We start from the raw sequence: 22,112 nt of genomic DNA on the forward strand, positions 1-22,112 counted from the left end.
ACTTACCAGGAAAGACTTCATGAACTCAATCTGTATAGTCTGGAGGACAGAAGGGAAAGGGAGGGGACATGATTGAAACATTTAAATATGTTCAAGGATTAAATAAGGTTCAGGAGGGAAGTGTTTTTAATAGGAAAGTGAACAAGGGGACACAATCTGAGGTTAGTTGGGGGAAAGATCAGAAGCAGCGTGAGGAAATATTATTTTTCTGAAAGAGTAGTAGATGCTTGGAACAAACTTCCAGCAGACGTGGTTGGTAAATTCACAGTAACTGAATTTAAACATGCATGGGATAAACATATATCCATCCTAAGATAAAATACAGGAAATAGTATAAGGGCAGACTAGATGGACCATGAGGTCATTTTCTGCCATCAACCTTTCTATGAAAAGAAAGGAGAAGAGAGATGGAGATAATGATACAAACATACGTCTCCCAAAAGCTAAGGTGAGGAAATATGACAAAGCATATATGGTGCTTGGCTTCACTGCGACTATGGTAGGAGACAAGGAAAGACCAGTATGTTTACTGTGTCCAAAAATGTTAGCAGCGGGCAGCATGAATCCAAATAAATTAAGGTGTCACTTAAACACATTATACCCCAATCATGCTAATAAGCCGCTTGAGTTTTTTCAGCAAAAACATGCTGAATATTGCAAACAATGATCCCAGTGGAGAGTTGGGGCGGCGCTAAATGTTTACTTCCTCAAATATGGACGATTCCACCAAGTACCATATTTTGAGAGAACATGCATTTGCGGTGCACCAGAAATAGAAGACATTGCACATGTGCTACTCAATTGTAAACTATACTCCTCAGTAAGACCTCAGTATTTACAGCCCCTACTTGACAAAATCATACACTGGGACTGTAATAAACAATTATCATGTTTTCTTCAGGGTGCAAATATATATGTAGTTTCTAGAACCGCTAAGTTTATAGTCAGGGCTGTTCAGATGAGAATACGTTTTATAGAACATATTGGGGTGTCATGCAAAGGAGATGAACTCACTTAAGAATATTTTATATCAGTATCTTAGATTTGTTTAATATAATCCTTTGCACGAGTTATATTCTCATGTTTTACTACTCAATTTTAGCATATCATACTGCATTTTAACTTATTATTTATTCAAATTCCCTCTATTTTAGCCAATTTTATTGTATTTTAACCAGTCACAGTTTTATGACGACCGATGTGGTCCTTTTCCTCGCTTTGATATGGTCGATTGATAATCAAATAAAGTTGATATTGTTTATTTCTTCCTGGGGGTGTGTGTGTAACAGAAAATAATTGAGAAACACAGTACTAAAGCAAGGATGGGGCATCTGTCTGGTAGGCCTCAAAATTTTTACTCAATTAGGGAATCAGCTCTTTCCTCCAAATTACCTTAGATTATAATGAGCACCAGCAATAATTTCCTACAGCAGTGATGGCAAATCTTTTTTTGGTTCACGTGCCAAAAGAGGGGGAGTGTGTAGGGGGGTTGTCATATAATTCCATGCAGGGCCCCCACGCATGCGCTTGTGGACACACACACACACACACACACACACACACCCGCTCTTGGTACGCAATGGCACGCCTGTTTTTCGCTCTCCTCAGGTTTCAGAGCCTTTCTAGAAACCTGGGGAGGGTGAAGGCAAAGGCCCCAAAAGTCCCCAGAGATAGAAAATGGCCCATTTTCCAACTTCTGATTAAATTGGAAAGCCCATTTTTTTGCTCTCCCCAAGCCAGTGTTCCCTCTAATTTTTTTTTGGGGGGGGGGGCGGAAAAGTATAGTGTCTGAGTGGCAGTCCCTTCGGGACTGGGTGGCACAGAAACAATAAATAAATAAATAAACAAACAAACAAACAAACAAATAAAAAACCCACCCTGTTTTGCCTCAGAGAATTTCAAAATAAAATACTGTACTGTGTGTCTATAACAGTGAGCTCATAATAGGGCAACTCTATCAATATCAAAATGCCACTTAAACAGTTGAGCTAGTTTCAAACTAGATTTTGATTTTCTTTCTCTCTTCCTTACTCCCATTCTTTTTCTTTCTCTTTTCCTTCCTCTCTTTTTTCCATCTGTTTCTCTCTCTTCCTCTCTTCCTCTCTCTCTCCTTCCCTCTCACTCTTTCCCTCTCGGCTTCTGGGCAGGTTTGGAAAACTCTGAGTTGATGATGATTTTTAAGTGAGCCATTGCTCATTGCTCAGCTTAGAGGGAACTATGCCCCAAGCTGCAAAGTTTTTCTAGGAGCCTGGGGAGGGCGAAAACGGCCTTCCCAGCCCACCACAGAGGCCCTCCACAGAAGTTTATATTGGTCTCTGCTACCCATTTCTATAAGGCATAGAGAACCTTTTGGTGCTGAATTTTTGACGTGTTGTGAGGTAATCATTAGACTCCAATTCATTAGGACAGGGGTAGGCAAGGCCACATTGGCTTTTCTATGACTTGTGGACTTCAACTCCCAGAATTCCTGATCCAATCATGCTAGTTCAGGAATTCTGGGAGTTGAAGTCCACATGTTATAGAAGAGCCAACTTTGCCTACTCCTGCATTAGGAGATAAAACAGTGAGATTAATCTCTAGCATCATTCTAATCCTCAAATACGTTGTATACCACCCCAAATTAGCACTGGCCGCTTCCTGGACATGGTCACTGTGCTGACCATACACACCATTTTGACTTTCTGGGAATTCCTATGTGAAGGCGCAGAGGTGTTCTTGGACATATAATTCCAGCTTCACATTCTTGGACATAAAACCCCCAATTTCTTTGTTCGTTTTCCTACAATGAGATGGGATTATGGTAAACAGAATAGAAATGTCAGAATAGAAGTGGACCCTATAGATTCTGAAATGTATCCCGAGTGCTCTGATGTTTTTGAAATGTCTTCAGAAAAACCATACTGAATATATGATGCTAATAGATTTGAATGTAAGAAAGCATGCATGAAAATAGGTCAAAGATATGACCCACACAGACCTTCAAGATTATTGAATCCATGACAAGCTACTGCAGAAATATTAGGGTCGCCCAGAAAGTAATGCACTACGTTTTTTTCTTCAACCATTATTTATGCACTACGTTTTTTTCTTCAACCATTATTTATAGAAACTTACACACAAGAAAGAATGATGTTTCTTCTACACTCCCTATTTTTCCATGTAATCTCCATCCCATTCTATGGCCTTCCTCCCGCGAGACACAAGGGCATGTATGCCCTGTCGGTACCACTCCTTGTTCTGGCCGCGAAGCCATTTCTGCACTGTGCAAATCACCTCTTCATCATCCCTAAAATGTCTTCCGCAAATGGCATCCATTCAGATCCATGCAGATTCTCCATAAGCTGTACACAAACATTTGTGAATGTTCCCAACAGTTTCTTTCTCCGCAGTGAGAAATTCAATGACGACATGCTGCTTGTAATGTACATCACTTACAGACGCCATTTTGAAACACTGCTGCAGCTACACTATACCGCTTGGCGGGACCCAGGGGAAGAGCCTTCTCTGTGGTGGCCCCGGCCCTCTGGAACCAACTCCCCCCCCCCAGAGATTAGAATTGCCCCCACCCTCCTTGCCTTTCATAAGCTACTTAAAACCCACCTCTGTCGCCAGGCATGGGGGAATTGAGATACTCTTTCCCCCTAGGCCTTTACAATTTTATGCATGGTATGTCTGTATGTATGTTTGGTTTTTATATTAATGGGTTTTTAATCATTTTTATTATTGGATTATTATTGTACGCTGTCTTATTATTGCTGTTAGCAGCCCCGAGTCTCCGGAGAGGGGCGGCATACAAATCCAATCAATCAATCAATAAATAAATAAATCTGTCTGAAAGAAGGCAAAATTTACACACACACTCCTGGCAATTCAAATAATATACATCTAAAGTTTTGCATTTGTACCATTACTGTAGCCTGAGAGAAAAAAAATTGGTGCATTATTTTCTGGGCGACCCTCGTAACCTGATCATCCTTGCTAGATGGTAAGAAAACTGATTCGGGCAAATTTTCATCCAAAATACTATTGGATCAGGGAGGAATATCCTATAGTTCTTAAGCTCTTATTTATCGTTCCTGCTAAGAACCATTTGTTGTTCTGGCAAAACAACAAAGGAATACAATGATTGTTTTTTCCATGTTGCAATATAAATACAATAAACTGAGTTCATACAGCACACTGAATGAAAATCAAATAAATCATACTGTAGGATAGTGCAAAATCAAATAAAGCCTGCTCCATTGCTACAGTTAAGTCAATAGCTAACAGTTTCAAGATTAAGCCACCAAGGTTTAAATCTATACTCTGGAGTCTATGGCTGTTCAGATGTTGCTGAGCTAGAACTTCTAGTGGGTATGTTATAAAAACCAGGAAATGTGTGGGGTTTTTTATTGACATGTATAGAACTGCACAATACATTAAGAAAGCTGAGTTGGCAAGGTGGTCTCAGATGAAAAATTTCTCAATTTGTCAGTATATGAGTGCAGTGGCAGATTGCATATGCAATATCAATATTCTCAGCTCGGTTATCATATTACCTGGTATTTACCAATTTTCTGGGCAATTTTTAGAGATTGGGAGCTAGGAGAATAAGGAAATAAGAGCCTATTTCTTTATTTTTGAGCTCCAGTTTCCTTTACATATCTGACTTAGCTATGGCCAGGAAGCCTGGTTCCCTCTCTCATTTTTATCCAAAGATATTTAAGTTATTTGTAGATATTGATGTCTTAGTGCACCACTGTGCAGCAGATTTTTTATCCTTTTTATGTGGCTTTGAAATGACATAAAAGAACTCCAGAGCAAAATCCTCAAAAGTCCCCCGAGTCTTATTTACAAAAGCTACAAAAGGCATTTGACTATTTGGGGGCATTTTTTTTTTAATCCTCAGTGATTTTTTTCAGAGAGCTGCACAGCTGGTAGGAGATCTGAAAGGATGGCAGACACCTGAAGTCTTAATTTCTGCCCTGGACTTTAGCAGCCGGTGGCTCTTCCTGTGGAGGCAATTGTCTCTTGTACAGCAGTTGCATTGAGTCAATCTCCATTGGGAACAATTGGAAAATGACCGTGTAACTGTATTTCCTTAATTTGTCTAGGTATCAAACCTTCTCCTTCTTAATGGCTCGCTCGGGGAAGGTAACAACTGTTCCAAACAAAATTCACAAAGGGAAAAATACGGCATTACTGTTCTTTCCAGAAGCAAATTGCAGACCATATTTAATGCATCTTTTAAAACTAAATCCAATTTAGAGACCAAAAATAGAAAAGACTCAGGGGCTTTTTCATTTGAAGTCCTTTGAAACTGGGACTTAGAAGGGGAGAGTTGGACTTTCCTTCCCTAAAGCACTGTATTTCAATTGGAATATGAATCCTGTTCCCCTTTTAAAGCCCCTGATAGAGTATCTATTAATGCCTTTGAGAAGGGTATGTTGAAAATGTTTGGCTTGACCCCAGTTTTACTTGTAAACTCCCAAGTCCATCTGCAAAACAATTGATAAATGTTGAAACTGGCATACAACAATGTTGCTGACATTTGGTGCCCAATCATGGTCTTACTCTAATTTATTGAATAAACTACAGCTGAAAAATTTCACGCATCGTATAATTCCAAAATCTAAAAGAATGTACTATAAATAAGCATAATGTGTAGACTGAGTCCAAGTTAATTCCTACCTTTTTAATCTCAGTGGTTGAAATTACATTCCTAATATTTGTTTATGAAATATTATTATTTTATAATAACAATATTATTGTTCAATATAAAGAGAAAATTATGTATCGTATTTTCCGGCGTATAAGACGACTGGGTGTATAAGACGACCCCCTAACTTTTCCAGTTAAAATATAGAATTTGAGATATACTCGCCGTATAAGACTACGCAGCCTGGTGCCAGCTTTCTCTTTCCACATAGCCACACTGATGACTAATTGCACTGATTTTCCCATACATTGAGTGAATTCAGACAACACTCTTGTGAGCTGCTCAGTCTTCAGAAAGGGGTGGCATACAAATCTAATAAATAAATAAATCTAATAAATAAATAAATTGTGCCACAAATTAGCCAAATAGGCTTTTGTGTAACCCCACCCCTATCAAAGTTTACACTCTCCTGCTTTTATTTCTTGCACAAATGAGAACCAGCACTAAGCATAATTAAAAAGTAGCGGTCTTTAAATCTACTGATCAGATGTTGTTTGTTTACAAGAAGTTTAATAAATAGAAATCCTGCAGGTGCAATTTTCTAATGAGTAGTTCTTTTGTTTGCATTCCCTAATTGTAAATTTTAGGCTCACTTTCGACTCATCCATGAATGAAAACTAGTGAATAAGTTGCAGCGGGTTTCTTCTAGGGAGCAGGGAAAATACACATTTTTGTACACGTTTTGACAAATAAATAAATGAATGAATGAAATAAATGAATAGCACGTGTTTTGCAGCTCTGAGTGGTACAAGGCGGAGCTTTGGGTACAGAGTCGGTGGAAAACTACTAAATCCCGGGTCCGTACAGCCCAGCCTTAAAAAAAAAGATCCCCTCGCTGTCTTACCCTTTCGACTTCGGTTCAGATGTTGCACCAGGAAAAGGCGCTTTCACAAGCGAGATCAATCACCAGCAGGCTCGACAGGTGAAGCACGCGCCGTCGGGCCGAGCTCAAGAGAAAGGAAAGCGCAACGCGGCAGGAACTGCGGGGGGTAGCCGGCGTACGCTCCAGCTAACGAGCCCTTGCCGCAGCTATCCGCCGCTTCTTTCTTCTCCGCCTCGCCTCCGCTACTCCCGCCGCCACCTTTGCTCTCCCCGCCGGGCAAGAGGCAAAGGCGGCGGCGGGAGTAGCGGAGGCGAGGCGGAGAAGAAAGAAGCTGCGGATAGCTGCGGCAAGGGCTCGTTATGCCGGCTACCCCCCGCAGTTCCTGCCGCCGGGCGTGGCGCTCAACCCCAGCAAAGCCGGCGGCGGGAGCGGCGGCAAAGCGGCGGTGTCCAGCCCTCTAGCCGGCGCCTCGCCAGCTATCTGGAATCAGTATCCGGCATATAAGACGACCCCCCACTTTGGAAAAGATTTTCAGGGGTTAAAAAGTCGTCTTATACGCCGGAAAATACGGTAAGGACGGGTTTATATGTTTAGATGTTTATATTATGTTTATTTAAATGTAAAATGAAAAGAAGGAATGTGAACTTAGTTGGGGGAAAGATCAAAAGCAACATGAGAAAATATTATTTTACTGAAGGAGTAGTAGATCCTTGGAACAAACTTCCAGAAGACGTGGTTGGTAAATCCACACAAACTGAATTTAAACATGCCTGGGATAAACATATATCCATCCTAAGATAAAATACAGGAAATAGTATAAGGGCAGACTAGATGGACCATGAGGTCTTTTTCCACGTCTGCTGGAAGTTTGTTCTAAGGATCTACTACCCTTTCAGTAAAATAATATTTTCTCATGTTGCTTTTGATCTTTCCCCCAGCTAACTTCAGATTGTGTCCCCTTGTTCTTGTGTTCATTTTCCTATTAAAAACACTTCTCTCCTGAACCTTATTTAACCCTTTGACATATTTAAATGTTTCAATCGTGTCCCCCCTTTTCCTTCTGTCCTCCAGACTATACAGATTGAGTTCATGAAGTCTTTCCTGATACGTTTTATGCTTAAGACCTTCCACCATTCTTGTAGCCCGTCTTTGGACCTGTTCAATTTTGTCAATATCTTTTTGTAGGTGAGGTCTCCAGAACTGAACACAGTATTTCCAAATGTGGTCTCACCAGCGCTCTATATAGCGGGATCATAATCTCCCTCTTCCTGCTTGTTATACCTCTAGCTATGCAGCCAAGCATCCTACTTGCTTTTCCTACCGCCCGACCACACTGCTCACCCATTTTGAGACTGTCAGAAATCACTACCCCTAAATCCTTCTCTTCTGAAGTTTTTGCTAACACAGAACTGCCAATACAATACTCAGATTGAGGATTCCTTTTCCCCAAGTGCATATTTTACATTTGGAAACATTCAACTGCAGTTTCCATCACTTTGACCATGTACTTTTCATTGGTGGCGATTGATCTTAAAAACATACATAATGTCTAACACTGCTTTTTCTTTTCATTATTTTCTTGGCTCAGGATTGCAGACTTCCCCTTCAAAGCATGCTGGCTATTCTGTCCGGATGGAGAATGCAGTTCCCATAGTCACTCAGGCTACTGGAGCTCAGCCTCTTCAAATCCAACCAGGGCTTTTAGCACAGGTAAATAATTAATTATTTTGGCTCAAGCAACAACTTTAAGGAACTATACGGAGTTGTCAATAAAGAACAGCAGTTCAGATGTGGAAGTTATGAATTTTGAGATTGTACATGATGTTATTTGACCTTTTCATCCTTTTTTTGGAAGGGGGGGGAGAGCTTCTTGGGATTTTACGATTCTACACAAACCCTCCCCCACCATCTCTATTTTTTTTAAATATTTTTTTATTATTTTTCATTAGACATACAAAAACAGACAACATTCAACATTCAAGGAGCTACCATTGCTCCTCTTATCATAGAAGTCTAACTAATACAAAAAAAAAATGCCTAACTATAATCAGATCAATTCAGAGATATAACAATCACACTCTATATTCTTATTAAATGTAACTCTGTTGTTTATAGGTTATAGTTTATATAACTTTAATTGATTTTCTTATCTATAAAATATAAAATACTTAAAGTAATAATACTATATAAAAGGATAATACTTTAATATTAGTAATGTTGCAAAAATGCTCTGTATTTATATTATTTTTAAACTATTACATTCTATCTATTACTGTCATGTTATTTAATTAATTAATTAATATTCATTTATTTAATATAACTAAAAAGAAGAGAAAAAAACACATCATATTAATTTCTAAATATTATTTCATCTATACATACAATTAACCTTCTAATTATTAAATTCAAATAATTATAAATTCTTACTTATATAATTTTACCACTATTTTTAAGATTCTACCAATTATATACTTTGTCCCATATTTTATAAAATTCTGTTTCAACTTGATTTCGGTTGAAACAGAAGTTCGGCAAAAGTTCGGGGTTCGGGAGGCTGCTGGGAAGCCCCCCAGCCCGGCTGTCACCTTTTAAAACAGCCAGGCGGCTTCCAAGCAGCCTCCTGAACGCCGAACCCGGAAGTTCGGGTTTGGCGTTCGTAACACGAAAAAAGTTCGTAAGAAGAGGCAAATTTTTTCTGAACCCCGGGTTCGTATCTCGAGTTGTTCGTAAGACGAGGGGTTCGTATCTTGGGGTACCACTGTACATGCAATCCAAATCACAAATATAATCCCAAATATCAAATACAAACCAGATACATCAGCAGACAGCTCTATATACACAGTAACTATCAACAGTAGTTCCCTGAACCGGAACTCCGTTAGCTCCCTCTTATGGAACAACAGGCACACCGCTCTTAAAGATACATCCCCCTAAACATACATAAACTGCTATTATATGTATTGTAGCACCCATCTTACATAGCATAAACTGCTATTATATGTATTGTAGCACCCATCTTACATATATAAACTGCTATTATATGTATTGTAGCACCCATCTTACAAGATACAGTACCATGTATCTTACATGGTACTGACACAACTTAATATGATCTTCTGTCCTCATGAAGGGTTGTTGTTAAAGGATACTTGACTGACATGCATATGGAGTCCATCTCCGGGAAAACTTGCCATCCTTCTCCAAGAAATACATGTGAAAGAGAACTGTCACATTTATAAATAAAATGGAAATATTCCATGAAAAAGGGGAGATCATTCACAAACAAAAAAAGGCAGTAAACACATTTTATAAACATCAATATGTAAAATATTTGGACAGAAGTACCTTGTAAAATTAGATTAATTGCCTGGCTCTGCGCATGGGTAATCATACAAATTACACCCAAAACATTTGACAGGCTTCTGAGTTGGCTGCATTACAATTGGCAATTACAGCGGACGGACTAAAAATACTGAGCTGATGCAAAGGCTTAATCGCTAACACCTAATCAGATAAAGCAGCAGGGGAGATTGTTCAGGTAGTAATTATAGCATCTGAATCAGGAGTGTGCAACGTCTTTAGGGGTCAGAGGTCATGTATTCGGCTTTGAGTGATATATTAGGGGCTGTGGTCCAAGAATTAAATGAGGTCAGAACATTCAAACTCTGGTGTTCCCTCAAGCACCTTTCCCCAAATTTTTCAAAATGCTTCCCACCCCTAATAATTCATTATTTATTTATTATTTATTAATTGGATTTATATGCCGCCCCTCTCCGAGGACTCGGAGCAGCTTACAACATATAAAGTACAGTAGTCCCTCGCTATACCGCGCTTCACCTACTGCGGCTTCACTTCATTGCGGGTTTTCAAGAAATATTAATGAGAAAAATCATTCACGGATCTTCGCTGGTTCGCGGGTTTCTGAGGAAGTCGATCGGCAGATTTAAACAGCCCGCCGAACTCGATCGGCAGGTTTTTTAAAAAAAAAAATATCTAAAATTGTAAATACTGTATTTAAATACTGTATCTAAAATAAATACTGTGTGGGAAGGGTTTATAAACACTTAAAACAATGAAAACTTACCAAACAATTACAATATAAATACTTAAATAAGTACTATCAGTCGATAAATTCCCCTTCGCGGATTTCACCTATCGCGGCCGGGTCTGGAACGTAACACCAGCGATAGGTAAGGGACTACCGTATACAGTATAAATCTCCAAAATCCAATTCATTTAACTAATTACTTTAAAACCCTAGTAACATTAAAAATCTCTCATTTTCATTCAAACAACAAACATACATTATATTCTAAAGTCTAATGGCCCCAAACCTGGTGGCATAGATGAGTCTTGAGGCTCTTATGTAAGGCGAAGAGGGAGGGGGCAGTACAAATTTCTGTGGGGAGTTGATTCCAGAGGGCTGGGGCCACCACAGAGAAGGCTCTTCCCCCAGGTCCCGCCAAGCAACATTGGGACTGTTAGATTCCCTGGCTGACTAGTGTAGGAATGTCTGCTGTTTGAATGGGAATGAGCGATTTTTAAATGTTATTAGGATTTTAAAGTAGCTAGCTAATAATTAGATTTTTAGGTATTTGTGTGTGTATTGTCTTTGATATTTATAAGCTGCCCCAAGTCCTCGGAAAGGGCAGCATATAAATCAAATAGATAGATAGCTCAATATTTAATTAATTAATTAATTAATTAATTAATTAATTAATTAATTAATTAATTAATTTGTATGCCGCCCCTCTCCGTAGACTCAGGGCGTCTCACAACAGTAATAGAAAAAACATTGTACAATACAAATCTAATAATTAAAACTAAAAACCCATAGTTTAAAAAACATGCACACAACATACCATACATAAACAATATAGGCCTGGGGAAGTTATCTCAGTTCCCCCATGCCTGACGGCAGAGGTGGGTTTTAAGGAGTTTACGAAAGGCAAGGAGTGTGGGGGCAGTTCTAATCTCATGTTCCAGAGGGCCGGGGCCGCCACAGAGAAGGCTCTTCCCCTGGGACCCGCCAAACGACATTGTTTAGTCGACGGGACCCGGAGAAGGCCAACTCTGTGGGACCTAATCGGTCGCTGGGATTCGTGCGGCAGAAGGCGGTCCCGGAGATATTCTGGTCCGATGCCAATAGATAGATAGGTAGGTAGGTAGGTAAGTAGGTAGCAGTTATGGGCTCCTACGTGAATGGTGCGGAACAAAATTTGGAGGTCCACCCCAGAGCACCCAAGAGAGAGGGGGGGAGGGAGACAGAGAGAGGGAGAGAGAGAGAGATAGGAGGCTGGAAAAGGGAGTGTCAGGTGCAGCTTGCTTGCTACCATGCCCTTAAAAAAATGCTATGAAATGAAAAGCTGTGCCTGCAGAATGTTTTGATCACTTCCATAGCTGGCAAAGTTACACAGGTTTCTCTCCTGGCAAATAGGGAAAGAGGTAGGGAAAGGCCTGACACTATAGATGCCTGATGCTTTGCAATAATCTCTAGCTATAGGCTGATGGACCACCGTTAGTGTATCATCTTCATAGTTGTTGATTACCAATCAGAAATGTGATATAACTGTTGAAGTCAATTTCTTGCCTGGAAGGCCTAGAGCAGGTGGGGGGGGGAAACCACAGCCTCCACAAGTGCAATTTCACCCCAGTGAGGTTAGTATATCTGCTTGCTAGTGCAAAACGTGAGAGGCAGCTTTGGAAAGGAGGCAGCTGCTGCTTTAAAAGGCAGGAGTCAGCTTTATCGCGCCTATGAAAGTTTGATGGAAGAAACTGAGAAATTGTTTGCACCAAGGAATTTGGAAATCAATTTTCTATCAAACATATTTTGGCATATCTGTGTGATCGTGCATCAGGGATGGGGCTACTGCCCGGACCGGGGAGGGGGGGAACGCAGTGGGGTAGCTCCACCCCAGAGCACCCAATTTGCACTGAAAGATGTTGAAAGAAAATGCCTAAGCCACGCCAACTGTGGTAGTAAAAGTTTTGGTAGCCCATCACTGTCCTGCACATTTAATATCTACATGAAACTGCTGGGTGAGATCATCCAAGGGCATGGGGTGAGGTATCATCAATATGCCGTTGATACCCAGCTATACATCTCCACCCCATTTCCAGTCAACGAAGCAGTGGAAGTGATGTGCCGGTGCCTGGAGGCTGTTGGGGCCTGGATGGGTGTCAACAAACTCAAACTCAACCCAGACAAGACGGAGTGGCTGTGGGTCTTGCCTCCCAAGGACAATTCCATCTGTCCGTCCATTAACCTGTGGGGGAGAATCATTGACCCCCTCAGAGAGGGTCCGCAACTTGGGCGTCCTCCTCGATCCACAGCTCACATTAGAGAAACATCTTTCAGCTGTGGCGAGGGGGGCATTCGCCCAGGTTTGCCTGGTGCACCAGTTGCGACCCTATTTGGACCGGGAGTCACTGCTCACAGTCACTCATGCCCTCATCACCTTGAGGCGGAAATCTAGGCAGTTTCCAAAAATCTGATATGATTGAATGGAAGTAATAAAAAGGCCTTTAATTAATAAGTAAAACTTATGTCCAGGGCTGGCTTCATACGCTGAACTGCCATCTAGCCCATCAAGTTTTATTATTATTATTGTATTATTATTTATTAGATTTGTATGCCGCCCCTCTCCAAAGACTCGGGGCGGCTCACAACAGTAATAAAAACAATATAGTAGTGGAACAAATCTAATATTAAAAAACATATAAAACCCTATCATTATTTAAAAAAAACCAAACAGCACATTCATACCAAACATAAAACAAAGTATTATGTTAGATCAGTGTGTTGTATAAATTTAGCCTATGGCTCTGGATTCCTGTTGAAACAGCTCTGTTTGCACAACAGCTACCATTTATGAGTTTATTATCCTGTGACTTGAATTATCTTCCTTCATCCAAAATCTAGGTCTTGAGTTACTTTCTTTTGAGTCCAGGTTTTCAATCTGTACTCAGAAGAGATTAAATTACCCTTCCATGGCATGCAGGAGGAATCCTAATATGACCTGTGCACAAAATCTTTACCTACTTCCAACAGTGAGTCATTTGGAGCAAGATAGCCCTTGCAACTGTCTTAAATGACTCCATCTGTACTTGCAGCTCTGCTAGGTGACAACATCTACAGAACGATGCTTGCACAGCAGTGAAGCTGTAGAGCCCTCAGAATGAAGACTCAAATACCGTGATGCTGCCAAGTGTTAATTTAGAATTTACCAAGAAAGGAGAAAGCTCAGGACCTTCCCCCTGGTTTGCTTGGGGTCAAATATTTTGCATTTCTAGTTGGCCAAGAATGTTAATTCTTTCTTAATACCTGGCACCATACTACTTTACAAAGAACTATCATTAACAAAAAAAACAACTCTGCAGGGATATTTGATTGTATATTTGTTCCTTGCATAGAGGGCGTAAAGATGAAATTATATCTCAGTGTAGACTTGTGGTTAAACTCCATTATAGCCGCACGAATCCCAGCAACTGGTTAGGTCCCACAGAGTTGGCCTTCTCCGGGTCCCGTCGACTAAGCAATGTCGTTTGGCGGGACCCAGGAGAAGAGCCTTCTCTGTGGCGGCCCCGGCCCTCTGGAACCAGCTCCCCCCAAATATCAGAGTTGCCCCCACCCTCCTTGCCTTTCGCAAGCTCCTTAAAACCCACCTCTGTCGTCAGGCATGGGGGAATTGAAATTTCCCTTCCCCCTAGGCTTATAGAATTTATACATGATATGCTTGTATGTATGAGTGGTTCTTTAAATTGGGGTTTTTTAGATTATTTTTAATATTAGATTTGTTTACATTGTCTTTTTATACTGTTGTTAGCCGCCCCGAGTCTTCGGAGAGGGGCGGCATACAAATCTAATAAATAAATAAATAAAATAAATAAATAAAATTAACCTTGAACTTAATAGAGTTTACTTTGAATAAACATCAAATGCATGAATGCCTACAGAAATGTATTTCGAAGAATGGCTGCAACCTAATTTAACTTAATTTGGAGGCAAGCCTACTATATTTGTTGAATTTATTTGTAAATAAACATTGTATACCATTCAGGGCTCTCTCTACATATATATCTACTTTAGAATAAGACCATTGAACAGAAGTTATTAAGGTCATTGCTTAATGCTAGTGATGCTGCCTTCATGCTTGGTTTAAGATAAGAATGATCTAAAGTTAGATTATTTTAATCTCAAGGATATCTTTTCATGGTGTATTCCTATTCCTGACTACTGCTACTGAATTAGCTATGCTGTTGTCAGAATGTTTTTGGCTGATTTGTGTTAATCTGTTCCATGTTGTGGAACAACAATTTTCATCTGAAAACTGCATTGCATTGGGAGTATTCTATAGAACGCAGCATGGCAATGATGGGTAGCATTATCCATTCTCTGTCTTTTAATCATTCTCTTCTTTCTGATATTCTTCTTGAAAAAATATTTTCTATCCATTTTCCTCCATTACTTTTGGCAGAGATCTAAAATTATGGAGAATTTTGGATAATAATTGGGAATACTACATATGGGCAGTTTCCATTGATCACTGAGAGCAGCAAGGCTCTGCCCTTTCTGAAAGTCGTTGCTGCCAGCTAATGGATAGCTATTTTTTGCAGTCCAAGTATAGTATTTCTATCGTAGGTCAACATCTTAATTTCTTAATTTCTATATTATCCTCCTCTATTATTCCTTCCTTCCTTCCTTCCTTCCTTCCTTCCTTCCTTCCTTCCTTCCTTCCTTCCTTTGCCACCCATCTCTCCCGTAAATCAACTTTTTTTGATTTGATTTGATTTGATTTGAATGCCGCCCCTCTCTGCAGACTCGGGGCGGCTAACAACAGTAATAAAACAACATATAATAATAATCCAATACTAAAAACAGTTAAAAACCCATTATTATAAAAACCAAACATACATACAGATATACCATGCATAAAATTGTAAAGGCCTAGGGGGAAAGAGTATCTCAATTCCCCCATGCCTGGCGGCAGAGGTGGGTTTTAAGCAGCTTACGAAAGACAAGGAGGGTGGGGGCAATTCTAATCTCTGGGGGGAGTTGGTTCCAGAGGGCCGGGGCCGCCACAGAGAAGGCTCTTCCCCTGGGTCCCGCCAAGCGACATTGTTTAGTCGACGGGACCCGGAAAAGGCCCACTCTGTGGGACCTAACTGGTCGCTGGGATTCGTGCAGCAGAAGGCGGTCCCTGAGATAATCTGGTCCGGTGCCATGAAGGGCTTTATAGGTCATAACCAACACTTTGAATTGTGACCGGAAACTGATCGGCAACCAATGCAGACTGCGGAGTGTTCGTGTGACATGGGCGTATTTGGGAAAGCCCATGATTGCTCTCGCAGCTGCATTCTGAACGATCTGAAGTTTCCGAACACTTTTCAAAGGTAGCCCCATGTAGAGAGCGTTACAGTAGTCGTAACAATGGATCATGCTTTGCTCACAAACTGATCGGTAACCAATGCAGACTGCAGAGTGTTGGTGTAACATTATTCAGTATTGTAAAGTGTTCTCTAAAAACTGATCAACAATAAGGGTTTGTTAGCACAGAACACAATGGATTATAATAATGAGAAGTATTTTCTATTCTGATCCACAGCAAGCCTGGCCTAGCGGCACTCAGCAAATCTTGCTTCCTCCAGCTTGGCAACAATTGACCGGGGTAGCTACTCACACCTCAGTCCAGCATGCTACTGTAATCCCAGAGACCATGGCCGGGACTCAACCACTGGCAGACTGGAGGTAAACATAAAATAAACCTAGTTCCATGAGATGCTGTTTGCAAGAGCTAAGCACTGTTCAAAGTTGAAGTTTTTTTTTTTAAAAAAATATTTTTTATTATAATACAAAGATTAAAAAAAAGAGCAAGTATATGTTGTTTTACATCTTATATCATCTTATATCATTTCAGAACATAATCATAATTATATAGTCGTTGAACTTGAGTTCTAAATATTTTGTACAAATGTTTTATATCATTTCAGAATGTAATTATAATTATATAGTCGTTGTACTTAAATACTGCCCTTAATTACCCCACTCCCCCCCTTTGAACTGTTGTATTAACAGTTCCAGATTTATTTTACATATCAATATGCAGCATATGGCATCAGCGGTTGTTACAGGTTTGTTCTGTCATACAATTAATCTAAAATCAGATTGGATTGATCTTGATGTCGTGTCACCTAATGATTTTTAGAACCTATTGTTTGTTCACTACCATTATTGTTATTATTTATATTCTTATTTTGGTTTGGGTTTTTTGTCTTTCTTGTTTCTACCCAGTCGTAAAATTTATTCCAAATTTCATAATATTTTGAATCTTCTTTGTTTTTGAGTTTTTGGGTTAATCTATCCATTTCTGCACAATCGTATATTTTTTTAATCATTTCTCTTTCTGATGGTGTTTCTTCTTTTTCCAGTTTTGTGCTATTGTAATTCTTGTTGCTGTGATCATGTGCTGTATCAGATAATAATGATCTTTTTAAAGTTTTGGATGTATTATGCCTAAAAGAAAGGTCTCTGGTTTTAATTTTAGTGTAATTGTAGTAATATTGTGAATCCATCCTTGGAGTTTTTTCCATGTCTTTTTTATATGGGGCTGCACTAAAGTATTATTTCAAATGCAGGAGGAGATCATGGGAGTGGGAAGATGGAAAGAAGTAAAAGTTACTTCTCAAATGCTCGTCAGGTACACAATATTGCCATTGATTTCTGGATTATTTTTGAAATATGCAAATTTCCTTTCTCTTCTTGCAGAAATACACACGCTCACGGTAGCCATTACAATCCCATCATACAACAACCTGCACTTTTGACAAGTCATGTCACCCTTCCAGCAGCCCAGCCTTTAAATGTGGGTGTAGCTCATGTCATGAGGCAACAACCAACCAGCACCACCTCCTCAAGGAAGAGCAAACAGCACCAATCATCAGCAAGGTACGAGGATGGGAGGTTGATCCATGTGGGAGAGCGAGAGAGAGCTTTTGTCCATTGTTTTTAAATTTCTTTCCTTCCTTCCTTCCTTCCTTCCTTCCTTCCTTCCTTCCTTCCTTCCTTCTCCTTCCTTCCCCTTCCTTCCTTCTCCTTCTTTCTTTCTTTCCTTCCTTCCTTCCTTCCCTCCTTCCTTCTTTTTTCTTTCTTTCTTTGTTATATTTGCCAAACAAGTATAGAATTATAGTTTGTATTAACATAACAAAGTATAAAGAAGTGATAAAAAGGATAATTTTACCGCACGAATTCCAGCATCTGGTTAGGTCCCACAGAGTTGGCCTTCTCCAGGTCCCGTCAACTAGACAATGTCACTTGGTGGGTCCTAGGGGAAGAGCCTTCTCTGTGGGGGCCCCAGATGTCTGGAATCAACTCCCCCCAGAGATTGCCACTGCCCCCACCCATCCTTGCCTTTCGTAAGAATTTGAAAACTTATTTATGCCACCAGGCTCGGGGTCAGTACACCCCAGCCTCTCTCCAGGAAATGTGTAGGATGTTGTAGTGTGTATTTGAATGTTTGATTTTTAAATGTTTAGCTTTTTCAAATATTTTAAATTAATTATTTTTGTTAAATGGATTTATATGTGTTTTATATATTGTATTTTTCTTGAAATCTTGTAAGCTGCCCCGAGTCCACGAAGAGGGATGGCATATAAGTCCAATGAATAAATAAATAAATAACAGGACAGAAGGACAGGGATGGTAGGCACAAAATAGTGCGCTTATGCACGCCCAGGGTTGGGCTAGTGCCCGGACAGGGGTGAATGCAATAGGGTAGTAAAAATGGAGCTCCACCCCAGAGCACCCAATTTGCACTGAAACATGTTGAAAGAAAATGCAGGCCGTCCTGCATAAGCCACAGCCACAGGGCGGTAGTAAAAATTTTGGTAGCCCTTCACTGTGCACTTAGAAAAGAGGAGAGGTCAACAGTAGATAATTTAAGGTTGAAGATCTTGGGGTTAGGGGAAGAAACAACAGAGTCAGGTAGTATGTTCCAGGCATTTATCACTCTATTAGTCATTTTATATTATATATTAGTCATATACAGTGTTCCCTCGTTTTTCGCAGGGGATGAGTTCCGAGACCTCCCGCGAAAGTCGAATTTCCGTGAAGTAGAGATGCGGAAGTAAATACACTATTTTTGGCTATGAACAGTATCACAAGCCTTCCCTTAAAACTTTAAACAACTAAATTGCAATTTTCCATTCCCTTACCAACCATTCAGATTATTACTCACCATGTTTATTAATTAAAGTCTGTGGAGAGGGGCAGCATACAAATTCAATAAATAATAATAATAATAATAATAATAATAATAATAAAGTTTATTAAAAAATATTTATTAAAGGCAGACGAAAGTTTGGTGATGACATACAACGTCATCGGGTGGGAAAAACCGTGGTATAGGGAAAAAACCCGCAAAGTATTTTTTCATTAATATTTTTGAAAAACCATGGTATAGAATTTTCGCGAAGTTCGAGGCCGCGAAAATCGAGGGAACACTGTAGTCTCTTGATTAAAAAGAGAGGAGAGATCCTATATGAAGCCCAGTCACTTTCGTTCGTTTTCTTTTCACTGAGCAGACACAAAGGATTTTGGAAAATTAAAAAAAATATCTTTAGATAACCAGAATATGCAAAACATTTTGAGTGAATTTGAAATATCCTGTTTTGACTGTGGAGCAGCTGTTTTGATTTTGAAACGGGCTGTTTCAAACACTTGGCAAGTGTTTTGAACTCAAAATAAACTCTTGTTTCAAGTGGGGGAATGCTCTTCGTTTGAGCTCAAAAACACCTCCCAAACATTCAGAACAGTCCGTTTTGTGTTTGGAATGGAGAGTTTTAAATTTCAAATGGTTCAGTGCATAACATGTTAGACATTCCTTTCATGGGAGATGTTGCCAGGGTAGATGTGGCACTGTCGAATTCCCGCCTGCATATTTTTAAATACGCACAGCTCAAATGTGCTCAGGTCAGGCATTATTCTCAGAAATGCATAGCACATGAATGCTCTCAATTATCTCCCCTCGTTGCCAGTTGACAATGCACAAGATAAAAAGCTTGCCTGTGCATACTGGATAGGCTTTTTTCTTGCAGGCACTCACACTGAATAGCTAATGTCCATGAACCCAATGGCATTTGAATGGCATTGGCAGTGGAGTGAGCCTTAATTCAACTGATGTACTGTATTTGTATTGCATTTATTAGATTTGTATGCCGCCCCTCTCCGAAGACTCGGGGCAGCTAACAACAGTATAAAAAGACAATGTAAACAAATCTAATATTAAAAACAATCTAAAAAACCCAATCTAACAATCTAAAAAACAATTTAAAGAACCACTCATACATACAAGCATACCATGTATAAATTCTATAAGCCTAGGGGGAAGGGAAATTTCAATTCCCCCATGCCTGACGACAGAGGTGGGTTTTAAGGAGCTTGCGAAAGGCAAGGAGGGTGGGGGCAACTGATATCTGGGGGGAGCTGGTTCCAGAGGGCTGGGGCCACCACAGAGAAGGCTCTTCTCCTGGGTCCCGCCAAACAACATTGCTTAGTCGACGGGACCCGGAGAAGGCCAACTCTGTGGGACCTAACCGGTCGCTGGGATTCGTGTGGCAGAAGGCGGTCTCGCAGATATCCTGGTCCGGTGCCATGAAGGGCTTTATAGGTGATGTCCAGCACTTTGAATTGTGACCGGAAACTGATCGGCAACCAATGCAGACTGCGGAGTGTTGGTATAACAGGGGCATACCTTGGGAAGCCCATGATTGCTCTCGCAGCTGCATTCTGCACGATCTGAAGTTTCCGAACACTTTTCAAAGGTAGCCCCATGTAGAAAGCATTACAGTAGTCGAACCTCGAGGTGATGAGGGCATGAGTGACTGTGAGCAGTGAGTCCCGGTCCAGATAGGGCTGCAACTGGTGTACCAGGCGAACCTACTGATGAGCAGTAACAATACCTGAATAATAATAATAATAATAATAATTATTATTATTATTATTATTATTATTATTATTATTATTATTATTATTATTTATTAGACTTGTATGCCGCCCTTCTCCGAAGACTCAGGGCGGCTCACAGGATAAATACAAAAACAATATGTATACAAATCTAATTAGTTAAAACTATCAGCTAAGATCCCACTACATTAAAAACACACTCGGTTAACTCAGTCACATCCACACATAACATTTAATGGTCAGGGAGTGGGGGGCATAGTCTAGCTGCCCCATGCCTGGCAACATAGGTGACTCTTGCAAAAGGCGAGGAGGGTGGGGGCAATGTGAATCTCTGGAGGGAGCTGATTCCAGAGTGCTGGGGCCGCCACAGAGAAGGCTCTTCTCCTGGGCCCCGCCAGATGACATTGTCTGGCTGACAGGACCCGGAGAAGGCCAACTCTGTGGGACCTAATCGGTTGCTGGGATTCATACGGCAGAAGGCGGTCCTTTAAGTAATCTGGTCCAATGCCATGTAGAACTTTATAGGTCATCACCAACACTTTGAATTGTGCCTGGAAACCAATCGGCAACTAGTGCAGTCCACGGAATGTTGTAGAAACATGGGTGTATCTGGGAAGACCCATGACCGCTCGCCCAGCTGCATTCTGCCCGATCTGGAGTTTCCGAACACTCTTCAAAGGTAGCCCCATGTAGAGAGTGTTGCAGTAGTTGAACCTTGAGGTGATGAGGGCATGAGTGACTGTGAGCAGGGACTCCCTGTCCAGATAGGGCCGCAACTGGTGTACCAGACGGACCTTAATAAACGCCCTTCTCGCCACAGCCGAAAGATAGTGTTCTAAAGTTAGCTGTGGATCGAGGAGGACTCCCAAGTTGAGGACCCTCTCTGAGGGGGTCAATAATTCCCCCTCCGCAAAGTAATAGACGGACAGATGGAATTGTCCTTGGGAGGCAAAACCCACAGCCACTCCGTCTTGTCAGGGTTGAGTTTGAGCCTGTTTGCACCCATCCAGACCCCAACAGCCTCCAGGCACCGGCACATCACTCCCACTGCTTCGCCAAGTGGACATAGGGGGGAAATGTACAATGGGTCTAATCTTATCATGTTACATTTGGAGATTCACACTCTAAAGTGTGAATAGAGGAAACAAGTCCAGAAGTCAGAATTAAATAATTCACTAGCTCAGCGTTTCCCAAACGGTGTGCCGCGGCACACTAGTGTGCCGCGAGACACAGTCAGGTGTGCCGCCAAGCTCCTAGGGAAGCTCCAGCTGGGCGGGGCGCTGCCGGTGCCTCCGAGCTCCCACTCGCAGCTGTCCCCCGGTTCCTGCCCATTGCCGTGGTTTCTGGCGCTCTCCTGCTGGGCCCCAAAGAAGGAAGGCGGGAAAAAGGAGAGCTTGATTCTTCGCGCCTACTTTTTCCTGGCTTCCTTCTTTGGGGCCCAGCAGGAGAGCGCCAGAAACCGCGGCATCAGGCAGGAGCCGGGGGACAGCTGCGAGTGGGAGCTCGGAGGCACCAGCAGCGCCCCTCCCAGCTGGAGTTTCCTGGCGTCGGCCGCAAGTGTCCTTTGGGCCCAGCGGGAGGGCACTGGCGGTGGGAGCGGGAGCGTGCCGGCTGCAGCAGCCCCAGGCGGT

The 22,112-nt window shown here is 41.1% G+C and overlaps 1 protein-coding gene across 1 annotated transcript in view; it reads left to right on the forward strand.

Moving 5' to 3' along the window:
- The window catches only part of HIPK2 (homeodomain interacting protein kinase 2), a 240,934-nt gene that overhangs the window by 193,480 nt on the left and 25,342 nt on the right, over positions 1–22,112 (forward strand). Inside the window, exons 9-11 of the mRNA XM_070756302.1 lie at positions 8,110–8,231; positions 16,127–16,269; positions 17,287–17,466. Coding sequence (XP_070612403.1) covers positions 8,110–8,231; positions 16,127–16,269; positions 17,287–17,466 — 445 coding nt within the window. The remainder of the gene's footprint in view (positions 1–8,109; positions 8,232–16,126; positions 16,270–17,286; positions 17,467–22,112) is intronic.

The sequence above is a fragment of the Erythrolamprus reginae genome, chromosome 6 (assembly GCF_031021105.1).
Source record: "Erythrolamprus reginae isolate rEryReg1 chromosome 6, rEryReg1.hap1, whole genome shotgun sequence".
Taxonomy (NCBI): Eukaryota; Metazoa; Chordata; class Lepidosauria; order Squamata; family Dipsadidae; genus Erythrolamprus; species Erythrolamprus reginae.